Source organism: Hyaena hyaena, unplaced genomic scaffold (genome assembly GCF_003009895.1).
Source record: "Hyaena hyaena isolate Hyena2069 unplaced genomic scaffold, ASM300989v1 scaffold_71, whole genome shotgun sequence".
In the NCBI taxonomy this organism is placed as follows: Eukaryota; Metazoa; Chordata; class Mammalia; order Carnivora; family Hyaenidae; genus Hyaena; species Hyaena hyaena.
The window spans coordinates 233,177-256,434 of NW_024080704.1; the positions used below are offsets into that span (position 1 = coordinate 233,177).

General features: G+C 52.7%; 2 protein-coding genes across 2 annotated transcripts; both read left to right on the plus strand.

Annotated features, from left to right (window-relative positions):
- Positions 1 to 868: 868 nt before the first annotated feature.
- CRYBA2 (crystallin beta A2) lies at positions 869 to 3,981 on the plus strand. Its single transcript, XM_039233206.1, has 5 exons — positions 869 to 921; positions 1,080 to 1,244; positions 1,986 to 2,127; positions 3,243 to 3,385; positions 3,834 to 3,981. Exons 2-5 carry the CDS (start codon positions 1,084 to 1,086, stop codon positions 3,979 to 3,981), a joined length of 594 nt encoding a protein of 197 aa, XP_039089137.1. The 5' UTR covers positions 869 to 921; positions 1,080 to 1,083.
- Positions 3,982 to 8,730: 4,749 nt separating this feature from the next.
- Positions 8,731 to 12,304, plus strand: FEV (FEV transcription factor, ETS family member). The gene is made up of 3 exons (XM_039233089.1): positions 8,731 to 8,949; positions 9,699 to 9,773; positions 11,724 to 12,304. Exons 1-3 carry the CDS (start codon positions 8,898 to 8,900, stop codon positions 12,302 to 12,304), a joined length of 708 nt encoding a protein of 235 aa, XP_039089020.1. The 5' UTR covers positions 8,731 to 8,897.
- Positions 12,305 to 23,258: the final 10,954 nt, after the last annotated feature.

Genomic DNA, 23,258 nt, shown 5'->3' on the forward strand with positions numbered 1-23,258 from the left:
CCCCCCCCCCCCCCCCCCCCCCCCCCCCGCCATTTCTCCCCACCATACAGGGCGCTGGGACTGAGGGTAAGAGCCTTGCAGAACTCTCAGACCCTGGAGCTCTATCTGGCGGTTGGGAGAGTCGCCCTAAGGCTGAAATATTCTTTCTACCTACCAACGTGAGCCACTTCCCTAGTAACTATTATTTCTAAGCACTTCGTGAATCCGCTCGCTCCCTTGGGCGGTTCACTCTTCCAGAGCTTAGCGCCGCCTCGCGGTGAAACCTGGTCATTGCCTTCTCCCGGCCCCTCCGCGCGTGAAAACTCCGGTATCGCAGAGCCTGGTCTGGGAACTCAAGCTTGGGTGGACAGGAGCCACAATGGGCCGATCCTCCAGGGAAAAGGGGACTGAGGAACGTGAGGAAAGTCCCTTGCAGAAAGCAGTGTCTCCCCCCCTGCCCGGCGTAGCCCAAAAGAGAGGGCCTGATCTAGGTCTGGGGAAGAGGTGGAGTTGAGACGTGAGGAAGAACTCCTGCGACCTCCAGTCAAGAATTCGCGGCCCCCGAGTGACCTGCTACCTCCATCCCTAAGGGCCTGGGCCGGAGAGGGCGCGTTCTGCCCAGAGGCGGGTGCGCCTTGCCTGGCTCAGGCCCCCAAAAAAGAAAAAGCGGAGTCAGCCTCAGCTGTGGCGGGCGCGGGACACGTGCATCAGCACTTTCTATTGTAATCCCCGAGGGCTGGGGCCAGATTGGTGGATTTGGGAAAGGCCTCGGCTCCCCAGAGGACACCAGAACTGACCGCAGCCTGCCCGCTGACTCAGCTCCCCCCACCCCAGCGGGAGGGAATGCGGGGAGGGGAGGCGAGGCCGGGTATAAAGCCCCGCACGCCAGCCCCGCGCGCAGCCTCTCCATTTTCCGTCAGTACCGCGCTCACCACCCACCCGGTGAATACTCGGTGCCGGGGCAGGATCTCTCCCGGGCGGGGGGAGGGCGAGAGGAGGGAGAGCGTCTAACGGCCCTGGTCCAGCCCCGAGTTCTTCACCCCCATCCCTGGTTGGGTTAGAGAGAAACTGAACCTTCGGTCCCGCCCTTCTCTCCCCAGCGTCATGAGCAGCGCTCCCGCGCCGGGCCCACCGCCCGCCAGCCTCACGCTCTGGGACGAGGAGGATTTCCAGGGTCGCCGCTGCAGGCTGCTGAGCGACTGCGCAAACATCGCGGAGCGCGGAGGCCTGCGCAGGGTGCGCTCGGTCAAGGTGGAAAATGGCGCGTGAGTGATGGTACAGGCGCGGCAGGGCTGGGTTGGGGGGCGCCGGGCCTGGGACTTCAGCTCTCAGCCCTCCGTTCCCCAGACTGTTGGGCCTGCCTGGGACTACCCTTGGCCTCTCCAGAGCTCCCCATGGGCCACAAAACAAAGCATGTGAACTAAAAGGCTGAGGCGAGAGGCAACCCTTTATGCGCGCCCCGTGGGATCGGCTTGAACCCTGAAGGGGTTCCCAGTGTAGTTATTTCCTCCCCAGAGTTTTTCTCTGTGCAGTTAGATAGTTCTGCACTTAGTGTAACAAAAGAAACCAAATCTCTTCCTCTCGCTCCATTCTGGTCTCCCAGAGCCTGGGGTGCTCGGGAGAGCTGAGGCCTCTGACTATTGCAGGTTGTTGCTATCACAGGTTGCTACTGCAGGTTGGGGGCTTCCTACACCTACCTTTGCAGGCACTTACATCCTGGAGGTAGGAACCCTTGGTAGGTGAGCTTCAGAAGCTGGAAAATTCCTTCCCACCTGGGGAGGCTAAGCTGGAAGCCTGGGTCCCTGAAACCCCAGATAGCAGCTAATTTAGGGTCTTTAGCTTCTAGACAGGCCATATTGCCCTGCGCTGTGTATGTCAGGGTAAGGACTTGGGGTTGGAGAAAAGGATTGGTTTCTCAGTCTTTTCAATCACAGTAATCAAGGCTGGGGCAGAGGAAGCAGTGAGCCTGGGGCAGATGCCTACCAGCTTTCTTTATATTTCCCCAGTTGGGTGGCCTTTGAGTACCCTGACTTCCAGGGACAGCAGTTCATTCTGGAGAAAGGTGACTATCCTCGCTGGAGTGCCTGGAGTGGCAGTGGCGGCCACCACAGCGACCAGCTGCTCTCCTTCCGGCCAGTGCTCTGCGCAGTAAGCACAGCCTTCCCCTCTGTTTCCTACTTCCTCGGCTCCAGACCCTGACTCCACCATGGCACCTCAGAAAGGCGGTCCACCCTCTGTACGGGGACGTGTAAACACGGTTCCTAGATGAATGGTAGTGGCATTACTTCCCAGAACCAGAAGAGTCCCAGAAGGTTGGGACAGTGGGCCCAAAATCAGCACCACGGACAGCGCCGAGCCCGTGCCCCTCTTGAGCACCCACGTGTTCCTCATATCATGTTGTGGACACTTGTGAGAGAGTGCCTCTGACATCACACAGTCCTGTAAGGTTGGGGTGGCTGCTGTTAGCCTCATATACAGGTATGGAAATGGGGCTCAGAAGGGCAAAGTGACTTGCACCCGGACACAAGGGTTAACATGAAGATGAGACTAGAACTCAATCCAGGGATCATTGTTGAGAAGGGGTCAATCTCTGTGTGTATGTATGTGGGGGAAGGGTTGGCAATGAATCAAATGAATCACTAGAAAAGAGGATCTCACTTCTCACTTGTGCTGATTTAGGTACCCTACTGTTGAAGCCTGGGGCTGAGAGGTAGAGGCCAAAGAGCAAATGCTGACTCAGCTTAGGTTCTCTATTCCAGGAGGGAAAGGCCCTATGACTATGGAAGCCCAGACTCAGCCAACACTGATGTCCTGGGCTGTCTGTTCTGATTCTGCCATCTGGCACCCCTTAGCTGGGCCTTACTGTATGAGAGTCTGTTCCCAAGGTGCCATGCAAGGGATTGAGTAGTCAATGAGGCCCTTAAGAAAACTGTCTTGGTTAATGGGACAAATCTCTTTCAGAATCTCTGATTTTCCTTCTGAAAATAGGTCCAAATTACAAGATGCCCTCTAGCCCTGACCTGACCTGAGTCTCATCACTTCAACCCAAAGCCATAGAAGGGACTAGGCTAGGGACTTCTGAGCATCCCAGTTTCCTAGCCTGCTATGGACCTGATGGAGTGATCTCTGGAAACGCTTGTGGACCAAAGCGTCTGCAGAGCTTGTGTTGGGTGGCGAGGTGGGGGAGAGCTGGGCTGAGAATGTATCAAATAATACCTCCCTGGAGGGCCTAACATGTCCACCCCCACCTTCTTGTGCTTCAGAATCACAGTGACAGCCGCGTGACACTGTTTGAGGGGGATAACTTCCAGGGCTGCAAGTTTGAACTCAGTGATGACTACCCATCCCTGCCCTCCATGGGCTGGGCCAGCAAGGATGTGGGTTCTCTCAAAGTCAGCTCTGGAGCGTGAGTCCTGGGACTGGAACAAGAGGAATGAAAAGAGAAAGGAGGCAATGGAGACCAGGGAGGGGGGTTGGGAAAGGTGATGGGGTACTAATAGACATAGTGAAAAGATGCTGGGGACTGGGGGATTGGGGGAAGTGAGATGATGGGGACTGGAGGGAGTGCAGAGAATAGGAGAATAAGAAGCAGGGAGCCAATGTGGGGATAGAGCAAGGGATTTTTAAAAAGATGGATGAGGAGGCAATGGAGGGTGGGAATAGGGGACAAGGGGAGGATCGTGACTGAAGAACCTGGAGCAGTGGGAAGGGCAAGGAGAGATCCCTGTAGGGAAAATTGAAGCAATGGCTTTGGAGCTGGGAGTTGGGGGCTGAGAAACGGGGGCTACTAATGGGGGACATTGGTGGGATGAAGGCAGAGCCTGCTTACCACCTCTGTGATCTCACTGGCGTAGGTGGGTGGCCTACCAGTACCCAGGCTATCGGGGCTACCAGTATGTATTGGAGCGGGACCGGCACAGCGGGGAGTTCCGAAACTACAGTGAATTTGGCACGCAGGCCCACACTGGGCTGCTGCAGTCCATTCGAAGAGTGCAGCACTAAGCCCCACAGCCCTGACACCCCTCATGAGGACCCTCAATAAAGGTTTCTGAACCTGCCTGTCCCTGTTGCCTCTTTCTTGGTGTCTTGCATTGTGATCTTCATCCTAATCCTTCTGACGGATGAAAGTCCTTCCCTGCCGACCTGACCCTTCCCTCAGGCTTTGGGACTGTTGACTATGAAGCATAAACTGGCTTAGGATGTATATGGCTAGATCCTGACAGGGCCGAGAAAACTGCTGTTAAGAATCTTAGGGATTCTGGGGCGCCTGGGTGGCTTAGTCTGTTGAGCGTCTGGCTTTCGCTTAGGTCATGATCTCGCGGTTTGTGGGTTCGAGCCCCACATCGGGCTCTGTGCTGACTGCCAGCCCAGAGCCTGGAGCCTATTTCGGAGTCTGTGATTCCCTCTCTCTCTGACCCTCCCCTGCTCACGCTGTCTCTCTCTCTCTCTCTCCTAGAAATAAATAAAACATTTTAAAAAATTAAAAAAAAAAAGAATCTTAGGGATTCTGTTAAATACAACCAGCCCCACACCTCTCCTTGAGAAAGGCCCATCAGCTTGGGCCAGGTGTACCATAGCACATGTGATGCCTTTGCCATCTTCTGGTTTGGGTGTCCTACCATAGGGCTCATAGCTGAATTCCAACCACCTGGGCCAGGTACCAGGATGCAAGCAGGACCTGTGTAACCCTATGCAGAGCTCAGCTGGATTCTTCTCTAACCCCCAGGAGTTTGTCTTCTAGCCTGGCTGCCTGTCCAACCGAGTAAAGCCTGCACTCCTTTCCTAGCTTATAGAATCTCTGTCTGATAGAGAAGCAAGACTGTAAGAGGATAAATGAGTGGGAAGTTCCACTGCCTTTCAGGGCCTTCGAAAGGGGAGACTTTCTCTGAGTGGAGCCCCCAGACATTTTGTCTGAATAACAACCTCTTCATGATATTGAGCTCCAACATTTACAAAGCATTTTTATGCTCCTCCTCTCAGCTGTTTCAAAGAACGCCCTTCATTTTTCCTCTCCCTCCCCTCTCTTCAGAGGGTTGGTGAGCTGGAAAGTCCATCCTATAGCCACTGACCACAATGGGCCTGGGTTCTGAAGCGGTGCAGAGGCCCATAGCCATGTTGGGGTTGAGTGTGGTAGCAGATCTCTTGGCACCAATGCAATTTCTACCCAGTTCCCTCTTTGGCCCAGCTAATGATGCCCTTAGTCTCAGAAGTAGGGCTTTCAAAGTCCTTGGAACTCCTCCCATTCTGTCATTCAGGGATGCTTGTGTTTTCAAGCCCCTAGTGGACATATCAATGGGGAGAAGTGGCCCAGATCATCGCCCAAGCCCAAAGAAGGCAGGGCAATGTGGGAGAACAGTCGGACTTGGACCTGAGCCATTCCCAAGGGCTGTGCAAAGTCAGGCATCTGCTCCTTTAGGAAGAGCCCTGGACCAGAAGTCAGAACACCTGGGACCCATTAATATAGCATCTTTGAACCTCCATTCCCTCACCTGTAAACTGGGGTGACTGATCTCTGCCTTGTCTGTCTCACAGTGTTGCGAGGATTCAAGGAGAATCTACCAAAAATGCTTGTGTTATTATGGAAAAGCACTGGAGAGGTCAACATAGGGTCCCCATCCCTTGAACCCCCACCCCACCTATCCATGGATCCTAGGGTTAGGTCGGGGGAGCAAGGGACAGAACTCTGGGTAGAATATGAATTCTGCTTTATACCTGGATGAGTTCTGGAGTCCGTGGCCCCTGTTGCATTTGTTTCTCCTAACACTTTCCATACTTCATCCATTTCACCAATGAAGCTGCACAGTCTGAGAGGGAGAAGGTTTGATGAGGTCATCCATTTAACTGGTGACAAAGCCAGGACTTGAACACAGGGCTCCTGACCCCAAATCCAGGCTGTCAAGGGGAGGCTGACCTGAGCGGTGGCTAAAAGCCTCAGCAGAGCCCCAAACCTCTTTGGGCCCCAGAAGAGCCTGGGGCTCCTTCCTGGTCCTAAATGTCCACTTGGGGGAGAATAATAGTAACAATAGCTAAATGTACATAGAGCCCTTCTGAGTGCTCAGGTCGGGTTATATAAGCCTCGTATTTCTGTATGGTAGGTACCGTAATCCCCATTTTACAGATGAAGGGACTAACTTCCCCCAAAGTCATACAGCTAAGAAATTGGGGAAGTGAAGTTGAACCCAGAACCCTGACAAACTGGCTTCAGATCCCAGCAGTCTATCTCTCCACTTCCTGCTTTGCAAGGGTAGGCAGTGGGCAAAGGGAGATCTAGTATCCACCATCAGCTAAGCTGCCCTCCTTCTAGAAGGGTCTGTGGCTTCTGGAAGGAGCCAGCAAGATGGCTGTAGGGACTGGCAGCGTGAACTTGAATAGGACACGCTCTATCTCTAAGTCTTAGTGTCCCCATCTGGGAGATGAGAGAGCTACTATTTGCTACAGGCTTTGTCAACATGAACCTTCTAGGTTTTCCTGGACCCAGGGGTCCAACTCTTGCTTCCCACACTGGAAACTCAGTATGGGATGCAGAGGCCAGGCTAGAACTGAGTGTTTTCACCTTTCCAACCTCCTCCCATTCTAGGCAGGTTGACGGTCAGCAGAACCCTGTGGGACTGGCACCCAGTCCGGTGGGAGGAGGATGCAGGAGAAGCTGTCTGGGACTCATCCATTGGCTGTACTCTGCCAAGGCCAAAGGGGATGAAGGAGGTCTTCTTTCAGGCGCAGCCAAGACCCAAGGGGAGGGAATACCTCTCAGACAAACTCTTTTCAGAGCTCACCTACCCCTCCATCACCTGAGGTTTCAGTGAGGTAGAGGCACAGAGCCTGAGCTGCTAATCCCTCACCAGTCTGGAGGCGGGATGCCTGGGTAGACCCCCAACTCTGACCATCTCTCCCTTCTGTCTCAGCCTTCTGCTGAGAGCATTATGTGGGTGGACCTCACTGCCCCCCTCCCCCCTCTCAGCTCTGACCTCCTGCTCTTCATTTTCTATCTGGGGAAGAAATATGAAGGTGTGAAGGAATGACATTAGGACCTCAACCCTCCCTAAAGCCCACCCCCCCCCCCCCGTGAAGCCCTGGGTTTGGTCCCCAGGAAGCACCCTAATCTCTTATCTTTGCTCCCCCCCAGATTCTTCATCTACATCCTAAAGCCCCATCCCTCTTCCTTGAGGATCCTCTGGAGTCCTGAGAGCTCCCATTTTCCCCTGGGCTCTGCCTCCCTCAGTCCTCCTTTGCTCCTTCTGATTTTTGCACCTTTCATCAGCAAAGATGGACACTCCAGCAGTTACAGCAAGTGAGGAATGAGCAGGGGCCCTCCCTGCTGAGCCCCTGAAGTTGAACTTTCCAGCCATCCTCAATCAGGCACCCCTGCATCATGGATCCTACAGAAGACTTTCCCACTCCGATCCGTGTGCCCTGGAGTCCCAGGCCTCCTCACCTCCTGGGCTCAAGCAGTGTCAATGTGGACAGTAGCCACCAGGTGCTGCATGGCCGCAGCGAGGCTCCTAGCCAGAGCCTCACCTTCAGCCAGCATCCCTCCTTAGTCAGGCTCCCTTGAGCCAGGAAGCCCCAAGGCGACTCCAGGCCACCTGGGGACCACATCCGCTTTGCTAATACACAATAAGCGTCTTTGGAATGGATTTCAGCTTCCACCCCCCCCTCCCCATCCTGGGTTGGGGGCCTTTTACAGAACACAACAGTGTTTCCACCCCTCTCCTCCTGCTAGAACAAGATACCAGTTGTTCATAGAGAACCAGGATGAGAGTAGTTGTGAGGGTGGATAGTAGGCTGGGACGAAGGGATGGGGAAGGATGGAAGAGCTATGGTTTTGGGGGGAAGTGGAGGGGAATCATGAGCCTACTGCGTGCCACAAATTAGTCAGGAAACAAATGAATGAGAAAAGGAGAGACACTGGACAGAGAGAGAGCGAGAGAGGCATAGAGAGACAGCGAGGAAACAGGAAGGGGGATGGCACAGAAGAGACTAGAGGAGGAAGGAGAGACCTAGAAAGGGAAAGAAGGGGCAACCCACTGGAAGTTGTGAGGGAGACGACCCCGCGCTGGCCCAAAGGGCTGGGAGCCCTGGAAAGGCAGGAAACAGGCCAAAGCAGGGGGGAAACAGGGAAGGAGATCGGGTCTCCAGGGAAGAGTAGAGAGCAGGCGAGGAAGAGTAGGGAGAAGGCGGAGGGAGGAGGAGGGGGCGGAGATAAAGGGAGCAACTGCTGCCCGGCCGGGAGCCGAGCGACAGGCGAGAGGGAGGGAAGCGGAAATTTAAAAGTGAAGATGCAGATAACGCAGCCTGGAGACGGGAACCCGGGCGGGGGTGGGGGGATGAAGGGGGAGGAGAGTGGAGCCCAGATGGGGGCGAGAATGGGCGGAATGAGGGGCTGTGGCCCCCGGGGTCCGAGGTGGGGCCGGGTACCCTGCCCCTTCGCTGTTTGCTGAGAGTCACGGAGGCGGAAAAGAAATGCGCTCCCGACCCCGATCAGAGCGGGAGGCCCAGGCCCATCCCCCGCGCGTCTCCAGGGTTGCGGGGCGCTGGGGGCTGCTGGGTGCGCTTGGCTGCGGCGCGGCGCGTTGGAGACTTTATTGCGATGGGGCGATAAGAGGGGCGGGGGCGGGGTCCGGGGGGCCGAGGCTGCGGCGCTTTAATTAAAACGGAAATTGCGGCCCCTGCCCGCGCGGGGGGCCGGAGGGTTCCAAGCAGCCTGGTAGCTGGGAGCATCGCTCCAGGACCCCCTCCATCCCCCGCCACACCCGGGCAGCCCCCTCCCGCCAGGCCCTGTCGGACCCGCTCCGTCTTCTTCTCCTTGTCACCCGCGGTTGCCTCTGGCGGGGATCCGTGCCCCGGAGCGCAAAGCCTGACGCTTCCCCCCTTCTCTCATCACCCCCCCCCCACCTCCCACCACCCAGTCCCTGGCGGCGATGAGACAGAGCGGCGCCTCCCAGCCCCTGCTGATCAACATGTACCTGCCAGGTACCAGGGACCAGCCGGGGGCTGGAGGCACCGGGACCTGGGGCCGGAACTTTGGGCTAGGGCATGGGAAGGGGTTGCTGGGGTCCAAGGGAAGGGGATGCGGTCCAGAGACTAGGATTGCTGGGAAGACTGAGCAATCTAGGGCATTGGGGGACCTTAAAGGCGGATGGAGAGATTTGGGGTTTTAGTGTGAGGTCTAAGGACTCCAGGTGAGCAGATTGGGAACCTGGGAGGCCGAGGGTGGGAGCTCAGGGTCTGAGAAAGCCCGGTAGGGGAAGCAGGGGTCTTCGGTGTGGCCGGGGACGGACTCCGTGTGCGTTCAGCGTTGGGAGGCTGTGGTCGGCTGAGCGTCGCCCCTGCGCCCCGGGGCTCCTCACCTCCGTGCTCCGAGCGTTCCCACCAGCCCAGCCTTGCATGCGCCCTCCTCTCCTCTCCCGATGGGCTCCGGGCGCTCCCGCTCGCCGGGCGCACTGGCTGCTCGGCTTTATAAGGCTCCCGCCGGCCCGTTCGGAAAGCGGATTTCCTTTTTCCTGGACGCGTTTCCTGACTTGGGCGTTATGGAGGGGCTCCGCGCGGCGCGCGCCCAGGCCAGGCTCCTGGAGGAGGAGCTGGCGGCTCGAGCCCCCAGCCTTGCACCCGGGAACCAACCCCCAACACCCCCACCCTCCTGAGCCTTGGCCCGGAGCCCTTTCGGTCAAGTCCACAACCTCCGCCCCGGTCCTCATGATTGTTTTTTTCCGCTGCTACAGATCCCGTCGGAGACGGTCTCTTCAAGGATGGGAAGAGCCCGGGGTGGGGGCCGCTGAGCCCAGCGGTGCAGAAAGGTGAGCTGGCCCGCGACTGGGGGCGGGGGCGAGAACAGTGGACGGAGGCCGGGGCATCCACCCCAGAAGCACCGGCGCCACCCGCCACCCGAACGGAAGGCGGAAGCGTGTGCACTGCGGGGCTCTGGAAAGGGAGGGTACGGGCATGACTGTGGGGAGGCTGAGGAGAGGGGGCATGCACTTGGCTTTTGGCTCCAGCATATTTCGGGTCCCAGAGCTGGACCTGTATAGCCCTTGGCCTTTTCTGCTGCAGGGCCAGGACCCAGGTGCTTGGTGTCCTTTCCCTATTGGCAACGGGAGTGCAAGGCTCAGGACCTCTGGGCAAGAGGATCCGGATAATTATCCCCTGGTCACTCCAAGCCTCCACACCACTAGCACCGGGCTAGCACCTACCTGCCTCACTTGGGGGCCAAGTTTGCTGGGCTATCGCAGTTGATTCTCAGGTTTCCGCTCTTCGTTCCGCAGGTCGCTAAATTACTCGGCTTTGCCTTGTTGGTCTCAGAGCCTGGCTGGCCCTCCGGGCAAAGCCTCCCCAAAGTCCCCCACCTCAGTACCCTAGATCTCACCAAGTCGCAGTAACCACAAAGACAAGGTTGGAAACGACTTTATCCTAAAGGAAACATGATTCCCAACAAAATGGGTTTCCAAGCCTCTGATGTCTGTCTGGATCCGTGCCAGCTGCATGTTCTTACCCAAACCTTTCCTTCTTTGTGACCCTAAAAGGGCCTGAAGTCAGGCAGCTACTCGCTGAGCTCGTGTGGAGAGAGTGGGGTTAAAATGAGGGGGAGTGGCAGCGTCAGTGTTTAGAGCGAGTGGTTGAGAAAAGAAGAGAGAGGTTCTACCAGGCTTGATTGGAATCAATAATCAGACTACTTGGAGGAACAGCCCTCCTTTTTTTTCCCCTAAAAGAGAGTGAGAGGAAGTAATTGTACCAAGATTTTTCTCCCCTTGTCTGATTGAGGCTCCAAAACAAGAGAGTGGAAATTCTCGGGCAGCCCTCTCTCTCCTCACCGGCATATCCGGGAAAATCCTACTGGCCGCTTCCAGCAAATCCTGAAATCAGGACGGGCTGAAGAGCTTCCGAGACGGCCAAAGATGGGAGGAGGCAGGGAGCTAAGCACGGCGGCTTCCCAGTCTTATCTCCTGTCCTCAGACCTGTGCATCAGCCCCAGAGAAGTATGGTACCTTCACATGCCAGCAATCCCGCCTGTTCCGAAAATGGGTGCTGAACCCGAGGGGCGCCAGCGCTGTGCTCTGCGCCCCCGGCAGTTGAGAAGGGCGGGGAGCCGGCAGAGTCCGACCCTCTCACACGCATTGGGGGCCGCTGCCCCCATTCCTGTCTGGTACCGCAAGAAAGACAGCCTCCACCTCTTTTCCACCTTAGGGAGGGCCAGTCCAACTGTATGCCTTTGGGGGCTAAGCCTTGTCTAGTGGAGGGGGTGATCCTGCCGCACCTCTGCCTCTTCACTCTGAACTTGCAGACATGGTCCAGCTGGGATGGGGCAGTCTAACCACCTGCACAGACTACCCTGTGCGGTTCTGTAGGCTCCTCTCTGCTCTGAATAGGGGCGCAGGGCCGAAGCGGCAGTAGGGGCTGATATTTGGCCCCTGTTGGCCTCGGAGGAAGCTGCTGCTGCTCCCACGCAAAGGAGGCCGTGCTTCGACCTGCCTTTCTCCCCAATTCTCGCACAGCCAGGCGCCCGCAGAGCTGGGTCCTCCTAGGTGGGAGCCGTATTTCCCATTGTGCAAACGCGGTAAGGGCTAAGGATTGCTCGGCGGATCAGCCCCTCCCCGGCCAGCCGCTGCAGCTGCGCCCAGCTACCGTTCTGGACGCGTGCGTTCCCTCCCCGACGCCAGCTCCCACCAGGCCGACCCGGTCTCCCGCCTCACGTCTTCCCCTACGTCCCGCCTCCCTCATCCCGCCCGCGGTTGACCGCCCCGTCCCCACAGGCAGCGGGCAGATCCAGCTGTGGCAGTTTCTGCTGGAGCTGCTGGCGGACCGCGCCAACGCCGGCTGCATCGCGTGGGAGGGTGGCCACGGCGAGTTCAAGCTCACGGACCCGGACGAAGTGGCTCGGCGCTGGGGCGAGCGCAAAAGCAAGCCCAACATGAACTACGACAAGCTGAGCCGCGCGCTGCGCTACTACTACGACAAGAACATCATGAGCAAGGTGCACGGCAAGCGCTACGCCTACCGCTTCGACTTCCAGGGCCTGGCGCAGGCCTGCCAGCCGCCGCCCGCGCACGCCCACGCCGCCGCCGCCGCCGCCGCCGCCGCCGCCCAGGACGGCGCGCTCTACAAGCTGCCCGCCGGCCTCGCCCCGCTGCCCTTCCCCGGCCTCTCCAAACTCAACCTCATGGCCGCCTCGGCCGGAGTCGCGCCCGCCGGCTTCTCCTACTGGCCCGGCCCGGGCCCCGCCGCCGCCGCCGCCGCCACCGCCGCACTCTACCCCAGCCCCGGCTTGCAGCCCCCGCCCGGGCCCTTCGGCGCGGTGGCCGCCGCCTCGCACTTGGGGGCGCACTACCACTAGACGGGGCGGCCGGGCGCCGCGCGCGCCCGCATCCCGGGGAGCCTCCCCCACCGTTCCTTTGATCTCCGATTTTGCATCATCGTCGCCCCAGCCCCAGGGGAAGGGGCCTGAAGCCTCCTCAGTCTTCGTTCAACACTGGGTTTGCCACCACCCCAGCTGTGACGGCGGCCTGCCCCCGCTTCCTTGAACCTCCATCTTCTAGGCCCCAGACCCTGAAGGGGGCTCCCGGACCTGCCCTGTCCCTGTCTTTTTCTGCCCTCCACCTGTCTTTCGGCCTGGCTCCTGGAAGCGCCCTCCATCATGACCCCTCTTTTTCGAATTCCAAATCTTTTCTCATTTTTTTTTTCTCTCCCCTCCAGCTGCCCCGTCCTAGAGTGATGGGGCCTCACACCCAACCTGCTCCTCCACTGCCAAGGTCTCACCCGACCTGGTGAGGGCCGCTGCCCCTGTGACACGTCTAGGTGGCTTCTGGCCCCCTTCCTCTGCCTCCCCCCCCCCCTCACGCGCAGGATGCCTGGTGTGTTTCTATTCCCCTCCCCTCTATTAAAGCTCCGAGCCCCCTACTGCCTCCTCTCTGTGTTCTTTGCTGCACCAGAACCTTTTTTCAGCGGGAAAGGAAATGCTGGGGTTAGGCGGGAGCAGAAAAGCATTAGGGGGAAGAGTTGGAGAGAATGAGGACAAAGCAGGCTTGGGTGCCACGCAGGGGAGGGATGAGCCCCGGGGTGGGGGTGGGCCCAGCCTAAGAGGGAGGCGGTGCGGCAGCAGCCCCGCTCTGCCCAGCCCTGGACGTCAACCTGCGTCCCCTCCCTTCCACCTCCGCCCCACCCCATCCCACCCTGTCTCTCTTTTTAAAAAAAATTTTAAATGTTTATTTATTTTTGAGGGGGGCATGAGTGGGGGAGGGGCAGAGACAGAGCGAGACGCAGAATCTGAAGCAGGCTCCAGGCTCTGAGCTGTCAGCACAGAGCCGCACACGGGCTCCAACTAACCAACAGGGAGATCATGACCTGAGCGGAAGTCCAACGCTTAACCGACTGAGCCACCCCCCAGGCACCCCCCAACCGGTCTTTTTAAAAAAAATGTTTATGGGGCGCCTGGGTGGCTCAGTCTGTTGAGAGTCTGACTTTGGCTCAGGTCATGATCTCACGGTTCGTGGGCTCGAGCCCCCCGTCGGGCTCTGTGCTGACAGCTCAGAGCCTGGAGCCGGTTTCAGATTCTGTGTCTCCCTCTCTCTCTGCCCCTTCCCTGTTCACGCTGTCTCTCTCTCTCAGAAACAAATAAAAAGCATCAATAAAATTTTTTAAAATGTTTATTTATTTGAGAGAGAGAGAGCAAGGGAGGGACAGAGAGACAGGGAGATAGAGGATTAGAAACAGGCTCCAAGCAGACAGCAGAGAGTTGGATGCCGGGCAGAAACTCGAAAACGGGGAGATGATGCTCTGAGCCAAGCCAGACGCGTAACGGACTGAGCCCCCCACCCAGGCGCCCCGCACCCTGTCTTATATTCACACCATCTCAACTTTTCCTCAGTCTCTCCAGTTCTTCCCCACCTCCGCTCGCCTCCTCAGCCTACACTCACTTTGACTTTCACACACACACACACACACACACACACACACACACACACACACACACACCGGTATCTCCAACGCTATCTTTTCTCTGGATCTGCCTCCTTATTTTCAGAAAAAGGGACACCTTTTCCCGGCCGTGGTCTGCGCCCGCCCCTCCCAGCAGAGGCTTGCTGCGGCACCCTCCTTCTCGCGGGTGGCGCGCGCCCTCTGCTGGACGGAAGAGGGTAAGCCAGGGCCAGGTTTTGCAGCTAAGCCAGAGCTTAGCTCGGTGGAACCTCAGGTGTTTCGCCCTAACAGAAGACTGGAGGACTCCGTGGCTTCCAGGCTTCCTTTGTGCTTCGAAGGACAAAGGGGAAACCCCAGCCCTACATCCGTAGGAAGTTCTGGAAGTGGATCAAATGGGTCATTCTGGACGAGACCTTTTCCTCACCACCTGGAGGCCCTTCTGAATACTGCACCCAGGGGAACCATGGCCCTTATAATATTTCCGCGCCTTTTACAAACACTATTGTCAGGAAAACTGCCTTGCACGCGTTCTCTTAGATAAAAATCAACACCTGGGTGGGTGCATGAAGAGATGGCTGCGACTTGGGCTGCCACTTGCTCCCACTTCTGCCTAGTGTTGGTGCTTCTATTCCAAGCTTCCTGCGGGCAGCTGGAAGACCACCTTGGGTTCCTGCCAGGAGGCCTAGGAGATTTCCCTGTGGCCTGTGGGCAGGAAGGGGAAAATGCAAGTGGAAGGCAGGATGGTTAAGTGCAGGGAGGGCTGGAATGCTTTTCCCCAAAGAGTGCTGATGAAATCATCAAGGGCCACCTAGGGAAAGAGTCTTTATTCCTTTTCAGTTTATTGTCACAATTTTTTTTCCTGGTTTTCCAAATAACACATACTCAGCAGAGAAAATCTGAGAAATATACACATAAGCCCTTCATTGTAAACATGTGCTGGATGAAGAGTGTAATGAAACATGGAAGAAAAAATCACCTATGGTCCCATTGCAGAGGCTACTATTTATAACTTTGACATAATCTTTTCGCTATGGCTTTTATTTTTTTTAACGTTTTATTTATTTCTAGGAGAGAGAGAGAGAGAGACAGCGCGAGCAGGGGAGGATCAGAGAGAGAGGGAGTCACAGACTGAAACAGGCTCCAGGCTCTGAGCTGGCAGTCAGCACAGAGCCCGACGCGGGGCTCGAACCCACGAACCGCGAGATCATGACCTAAGCGAAAGTCGGACACTCAACCGACTAAGCTACTCAGGCGCCCCTCGCTATGGCTTTTAGAATTTAATGGTATTCTACTGTGGTTGCCTAATATTCTGGCATAAACATGTTCCATTATCATTATGCTGTATAAACCTCATGGATGGAAGGGCAGCCTCTTGTATTGCATGGAGCAGATGAACCAGGGGGTGAGTCCCACATCGTGAGGGCCTCAGTGACTTGGAGGGACACACAAAGGGTCTCTTTGCAGGGGGCAGGAAGCTGGTAGGGAGACAGAATTCATCTGAGAGCCAGAAGCAGGATACAGAAAGATCTGGGCTGATAAGAATTGTGGGCTAAATGTAACACGACAGAGGGGCGCCTGGGTGGCTCAGTTGGCTGAGCGTCCGACTTTAGCTCAGGTCATGATCTCATGGTTTGTGGGTTTAAGCCCCATGTCGGGCTCTGTGCTGACAGCTCAGAGCCTGCAGCCTGCTTCAGATTCTGTGCCTCTCTTTCTCTCTCTGCCCCTCCCATGCTCATGCTCTGTCTCTCTTGCTCTCAAAAATAAAAACTTTAAAAAAAATTTTTTTAAATGTAACATGGTGAAATTTTTTGGCAAGGAGTGTGAGGTCTTGCTCTTAGATCTTTAAATGAAAGGACAGGAGGCCAGAGTATGAGGCGTGGCAAGGGAGTGGCTCAGCAGAGCCTGTGTATAAATCAGTGGCTTCTTAGTCAACACAACATTAAATGGAAGCCTGAAGGATAAGATGCAGTAAAACCATTGGGATTTGAGGATGCATTGATGGAGTTATGGCACCTAGGATGAAGGAAATGACCCACTTGCTCTAATGACTGTGCCCCTAGGATACTGTACACAGTGTTAGGGATCACTTCTGAGAAAACATCAAATGAGAGTATACAGAATAGTGGGCTCAGGAAGCAGAAAGAAAGAATGTTGGAGAACCAACAGCAATGAGAGACGTAGTCTGGAAATCAAACTAGGGAAAGAGACATGAGAGTGTCCTCAATTACTCAAAGAGCTGCCCTGTGGAAGAGAATCTGGATGCACGCAACAAACAGTACTATGACAAGTGGTAGGAAGCTACGGAAAGACAGAGCCCATCAATTTGATCTAATGAAGCACCTGTCAGTACTCAGCTTCCCTTTCCTTGGGGGGGGGGGGAAAGGGGGAGGTGGACAAGGTAACTTCACCAATCTTGACACTCTTGAAGTCCTGTGAGTGACTTGGTAAAGGTAGGATTTTAGGTGCCATTTGGCAGCTGAAGGAAGGTGTTGTTAGCTCGGAGGATCTTCTTACCTACGCAATTACAACCTTAAAGCCCACCCCGCCCCTCTGTGTTTTCCTGCACACGGATCCAGTTTGGGAAGCTAAGATACAGGAATGGGATCCAGAAAACCTGAGTTCCAGTCCCAGTTTGGCAATTAATTTGCTATGTGACCTTTCGACAATCACATCTCTTCTCTAGAATTCCATTCTCTCATTAAAATAAAGAAACTCAGCCATGGATTTGCAAATTCTACTCTGTGGAACCTCAAAGGTCATCTGGGTCCTCTCTTCCCCCCAACACCACCCCCCCAAAGTTGGAAAATGTCTGTCCAAGGTGATTTCTAAAATTGTGTCCAGCCCCAGTGACCCATAGATGGGTATCCTCTTCTCCAGGCCATCTTGGCTCTGGCAATACCCCTGCCTCCATGCTGTTTCCAAGCCTGAGTTACTGTGGTCTTGGGCTGACTCCACTCCCACCAGCACCCCAAAGAAGCCACACTCTTAACACACTTAGCTTCCTGATAATCCAGGTCTGTCTTTGTTGATATAACCCCTTCGTTCTTGGCCTTCCCAAGGTACTGATTCCACCATTGCTTCCCTCTCGCCCTCTCCCAATCAAGGGTCCAGCCCCCCTTGCATTCCCTAAAATCTTGAGCCTTTTCTCAATCTCCTCATTTATGTTACTTGTAAAAATATGGTCCACTACCCACCCCACCCACTACACCCTAAATGTTTTTGCTATTGAGTTTATTGGTCCCCTCAAAGGTCAAGGAGGAAGACAGGGTAGGGATTGCTTCACTCCTAGAAGGATATATAAACCAAGGCCAGAGATGTTAAGAGACTTGGCCAAGGATTTAGGTTTGTTCTAGGACCTCTGTCTTCTGGTTTCTCTCTCCCAAGCCTTTTCTCAGTGCCGATTGGTTTCTCCATCATCCTGAGTGGCTCTCAATCACCTTGTTTGCAGGGTCCCTCCCACTGCCTGCCTTCCCTCCCACCGCCTGCCAGTATTACACAGACCTTTGTCTCCTCCAGTAATGTGTGTTCCATGCATATCACCAAGCTCCACTTGCAGATGGAATCAGAAGCCCGACTAGCAGGCGGCATGGGGACATCTGTGTTCACGCTGCTGGATACCTGCACAGTCACAGAGCAACAATGCCACCTAGGGCACTGAGCCTTACAGAGCACTTGCCAATATGTCGGCTCATGTGACCAAACATAGTCATCAAAATGGGCTTCTGTGTTGTACTTTTCTCAGAGCCTTCTTCTTTTCTGGCCTTCATCTTTTTTTCAATATGTCTTTAAAATGCACTTAACTTCACCTTGTTCCTCAACCTATTTCTAATTCATCTCAAGTAGGCTTGATGATAATAAAAATGAGCACTACCAGTCATTGAACCTGACTCTGCCAGGCTCTCCCCTATGCTAATGCTTTTCATGTGGTATCCCTTTTGATCTGGCCACCACCTTGCCAGGTGGAGATGGCTACCTCTGTTTTCAGATGAGGAAGCTGAGGCTTGGAGAAGTCGGGTGGCTGTGATCCCAGAGCTCAAGTCCTCAGCATCTCTCTCCTGGAGAGCCTCTTCCTCATGCGGATGTGACCTGCTTCTTTGCCCCTTGCAGATATACTCTTGTCCACTTGTCATAGCAGAAGAATATTGGTTATGAAGGGCAAATTGATGGCTTGTCTTATGAGCGCCCTTAGTTAGGGCCTCCACCTGCTAAAGAACAAATCAGAGACTGTTTTGTTGCCACATTGTCTTTTGCAAGACTTCACCTTCCTACTTGTGTTCTTACAAGTTTGGAGTAGATCACGGTACTATGGGTGGGGCTGGGAGTCCAACTGCACCTTGACTTTGGTGGCATTTCCTACCTCAGTTTTGTCAATGGTATTTCCCCCTGACTCTCCTCTGCCTTGGGATGGTGGGTTTGGTACGTAGAGGCTAGTGACCCACCATCCCATTGATTGTGACTTTCTATTTCTGAGAATTCTCTCACTGGATCCTGTCTACTATCCCCTTCTTTCCTGTCTTTGTAGACAAAGGCAACATAGTGTAATAGTTAGGAGCAAGGGCTCTGGGACTGGACTTCCTGGTTTGGGGTGCTGGCTCTGTCCCTTGCTAGCTGTGTGACCTCAAGCATGTTACTTTACTACTTTGTGCCTCAATTACCCTATCTGCAAAATGAATATGATAATAACAATGTACCTTAGAGGGCTGAAAGATTAAATGATAATAGGGGCACCTGGGTGGCTCAGTTGGTTAAGTGTCTGACTTCAGCTCAGGTCATGATCTCACGGTTCATGGGTTCGAGCCCCGTGTTGGGCTCTGTGCTGACAGTTATCTCAGAGCCTGGAGCCTGTTTCAGATTCTGTATCTCCCTCTCTCTCTGACCCTCCCCTGCTTATGCTGTCTCTCTCTCTCTCAGAAATCAATAAACCATTAAAGATTAAAAAAAAAGATTAAATGATTCTATAAATACCTTGGTACATATATCAATGTTTACTATTATTAGACAAATAAAAACCACCCCAAACAAAGCAAGCACCTGCTTCTTCCCCCTGTAGTCTAATCAGATGCCCTTATGTGTCCTGGGAGGAACTCAAGAGGCCACATCTATTTTTCTAGGCCAGTCCAGACCTTGACCTGGACCCATCTGCTGATTTCACCAAGAACCAGATTAAAGGGCAAGATGGCGGAGAAGTAAGGAGCTCCATACATGCACTCACACCCATACATCACACAGAAAAGATCTGAAGCCATTGGAAACTTTACAAAACCTGAGAGATTGGGAGAAAAAGGACGCAGAATCCACTGAGAAAGCCTTCTAACAGCTACCTCAAGAAACAAGCCAGAGTACACAAGGTGGAGAGTCCCAAATATCACTACGAATAGGAAAATAAAATAACCAAGGTCCCAACAAGAAAGACCAAGAGATACCATTCAAAAAACACTCTCTGAAAGGATAGGCCCTGGAAAGTAAAAGAGACTTCTTGGATAAAGCAGAGCTCATAGAAACAGAGAGAATAACAGGTCTTTAAAACCAACAAGAGCCAGAAAGCTAACTAAAATGACGAAACGAAAGAGCTCTCCTCCAAAGAAACTCCAAGAAGAAATGACAGCTAATGAACTGCTCAAAACAGATATAAGCAGCATAACTGAACAAGATTTTAGAATAATAATGGTAAAATTAATAGCTGGGCTTGAAAAAAACATAGGGGACATCAAAGAAACGATGGCTACAGACAGAATGGAAAATAAAAATAGGCATGAAGAATTAAAAAATGCGATAAATGAGACACATAATAAATTAGAGGCCTCCAATGCACAGATTGAAGAAGGAGAAAGGAGAATAAGTGATTTAGAAGACACCATGATAGAAAAACAAGAAGCTGACAAAAAAAGAGGCAAACTGATCCAGGAACATGAAAGAAGAATTCGAGAGCTCAGCGATACGGTCAAACGCAACAATATCCGTATCATAGGAATCCCAGAAGAGGAAGAGAGAGGGAAAGGTGCTGAAGGAGTCCTGGAACAAATCATAACAGAGAACTTCCGCGACCTGGGGAAGGAAGAAAATATTGAAATACAAGAGGCTCAGAGGACTCCCCTCAGACGTAACTTGAATCGATCTTCTGCACTGCATATCATAGTAAAAATGGCAAAATACAAGGACAAAGAGAGAATTTTGAAAGCAGCTAGGGAGAAAAGGGCCCTTACATACAAAGGCAAAATGACAGACCTATCTACTGAAACTTGGAAGGTCAGAAAGGAATGGCAGGAGATCTTCAATGTGATGAACAGTAAAAATATGCAACCAAGAATCCTCTATCCAGCAAGCCTGTCATTCAAAATAGAAGGAGAGATAAAAACCTTTCCAAATAAACAGAAATTGAAAGAATTTGTCACCACTAAGCCAACCCTACAAGAAATCCTGAGGGGGACGCTCTGAAGGAAAGGTTGCAAGGAACAAAGACACCAGAGACACCACCACAAACATGAACCCTACAAAAGATACAAAGACTCTAAACCCACATATTTCAATAATAACACTGAATGTAAATGGGCTGAATGCTCCATTCAAAAGACATAGGGTAGCAGAATGGATAAAAAAACAAAATCCATCTATATGCTGTCTACATGAATTTCACCAAGAACCAGCCTCTTGACTGGTGATGGAACCACGCCACAGGCACACAGGGCAGCCTGCTATACCCAGTGCATCCTCCATTTCTTCTCGGGGTAATACATAATCTAGAATTATAGGCTCTCAGCTAGTGTGATTTTGGAAATCTGTCTATACTATTTACAGACTTTTAATGTAGGCAATAGTGGGGCACCTGGGTGGCTCAGTCGGTTAAGTGTACAACTTTGGCTCAAGTCATGATCTCATGGCTGGTGAGTTCAAGCCCCACCTCAAGCTCTGTGCTGACAGCTCAGAGCCTGAAGCCTGCTTAGGATTCTATGTCTCCCTCTCTCTTTGTCTTTTTCCCACTCCCACTCTGCTTCTCTTTCTTTCTCAAAATAAAGATTAAGAAATAAAATAATAACCATAAATAAAATGTGAACAGTAGTAATGCTTACTTCCCATGGTCATTGTGTGGTTAAATAAGAATAATATTAGCAATGGCATCTAACCTACTTCTCACATTTACTAGTATCCAAATAATATCTGAATATTATTTTTCTCAGTGTTGCAGACTCAGCTACTCTCCCCTCCCTCACCACCAAGTTACATGCTCCTTATTTCATAAAGCAGAGTTGTCACTGGGAAGTGATTGCCCAGCCAGGGACTAACTTTCCAGCTTTCCTTGCATTTTGGTGGAAGCCATGAGACTTATTTTTGCCAACAGAATATGAATCGAAAAGATAGTATTTGTTGCTTGCAGGCCAAAGTGTTTAAAAGTGGGTGTCCCTTCTCCATAGCCTTCATGTCCCTCTTCTTCCCTTCCTGCCATCTGGATTCAGATGAAGACTAGTTCCTAAGAGAAGGCAGAGCTACCATACGGATGGATCATGGTTCCTAAAACACCACATGGAGAGGTCACCCATTCACATGCATTAGACTACCCCTCGAAGTTTGGAAGTTTTCTTGTTACAGCCACTAACATTATCATAGCGAATATTCAAACTGCATTTAATCTTTACAACAGTCCTTTGAAATAGACATTATGATTTCCCCCACTTTATAGATAAGGAAACTGAGGCACAGAAGGGTTAAGTATGAAATCACAGTGAAAAAGGACAGAGCAGAATGTGAACCTAGTCTCATTTCAGAAGCACTAAGGATGTGAAAGAGCTTTATACGCTAAATCCTCTTAGAAATAATAATAATAAGGGCTACTATTTATTGAACACTTATGTGCCCGGCACTATTTAAAGAGCTTTACATTCATTTAATCCTTACAACCCTCTGGAGTTGGTTCTAGTGTTATTCCCATTCTGTAGATGAGGAAAACTAAGGCACAAAACAGTGCTGCTAAATGGTAGAGATGTGATTCAAACCCTAGCAGCCCAGCTCGCTCCTTTCCCCACTCCTTACTATCTTCTCTTATGGAGGAATGAGCAGATTCTAAGATTCTGAGAGGCCCAGCAAGTGGCAGGACTATATTCCCAAACCCAAGCCCGATCCCAGGACAGGTTCCAGTTCCAGCACTAACCATGGGTTCCAGACAAATAGAGTGATAAATAAACTTTAGAAGTCTTGTGCCCAACTGTGGCCTTTGCATTTGTCTCAAATGATATGATAGACTAGAAGGAACCCAAATGGACATGGCTTTAAATCCAACCTTTGCCAACTCCCTATGGAATTGAGAAGGCTACTTGCTCTCTCTGAGCCTCAGTGACCTCATCCGTAGAATGGAGATACTGATTATGCCCACCTTGTTGGTTTGCTGCAAGGGCAGAGAATATGCCTAAAAAATCTAGCACAGAGAGCTGCTTCATAAGTGTCATCGCCCCAGCATCAACTGGCTCAGAACAGAGACCTGCCCTGTGAGCTCAATGTCCCACCAGTCTAATCCTCCACCTGTACCCCCAAGTCTTCTTCCATGAGTCAGAGGAGCTCCTTCTTTAATTTCTGTCGAGGTTAGAGGAGGGAGGAGGAAGTAGTTAAAAGGAGGCTGGAAGGCCAGACCTTGAGCATGAGCATCAGGTTCGTTTTTCTGAAAGAGGAGGACAAGTTGCTTAGCAACACAGCAGGAAGTTGTCAGGGAGGCTTCAGGCAGTGCTGTCCTTTTTGTTTTTTTTTTTTCTTTAATTTTGCAGTATGGAGAGATCTGAGGCAACACTAGTTTGGGAGATGAATGGGACATGTGGGAAATGGTCTAAGGTCAAATGGCAACCTCTGGGCTTCATCCTACTTTCCTATGATCACCTTTCCAATACCCCTACCCTTTTCCCTTGGTTTTCTACTTTTGGCACACAGAGGCAGAGAGACAAGTTTTGGGCCCATCTTGCACACATCTGTGCACCATATTTGTGATCATATATCTAAAACTCAGGACCACCTTATATGTGTACTGCACTTTACAGTTTACAAAGCACATCCATAGACATGGTTTCACCTGATACAACAGTTTCTTTAATTCCTATATGACAGACAGGGGAGAAAAGTCTCAAAGTCCTACAGTGAGGAAATAGCAGGGCCAAGATTTGCTGCAAATCTCAGCATATTTCCACTTCATGTTGAAGCATGGATATCCATACAAGCATCTACACACATGTGTGCACACACAATTCCATATCCACACAGTTTGAAGGTTCTTCATGCCTAGTGTCCCAAGATGCCCCCAAAATGTACCTATCCCCATCCCTGATCACAAAGAAGGTGCAATATGGAGGAAGCGTTCAGCTGTTCTTCTCTGCTGACCCCATCCGGCCTGGGGCCAG

Coding starts and splice junctions, on each gene's coding strand:
- CRYBA2 (XM_039233206.1), top strand. CDS start 1,084: ATGAGCAGCGCTCCCGCGCCGGGCCCACCGCCCGCCAGCCTCACGCTC. Junction 1,245..1,985: donor GTCAAGGTGGAAAATGGCGC/GTGAGTGATGGT, acceptor ATATTTCCCCAG/TTGGGTGGCCTTTGAGTACC. Junction 2,128..3,242: donor TCCGGCCAGTGCTCTGCGCA/GTAAGCACAGCC, acceptor CTTGTGCTTCAG/AATCACAGTGACAGCCGCGT.
- FEV (XM_039233089.1), top strand. CDS start 8,898: ATGAGACAGAGCGGCGCCTCCCAGCCCCTGCTGATCAACATGTACCTG. Junction 8,950..9,698: donor GATCAACATGTACCTGCCAG/GTACCAGGGACC, acceptor CCGCTGCTACAG/ATCCCGTCGGAGACGGTCTC. Junction 9,774..11,723: donor GAGCCCAGCGGTGCAGAAAG/GTGAGCTGGCCC, acceptor CCGTCCCCACAG/GCAGCGGGCAGATCCAGCTG.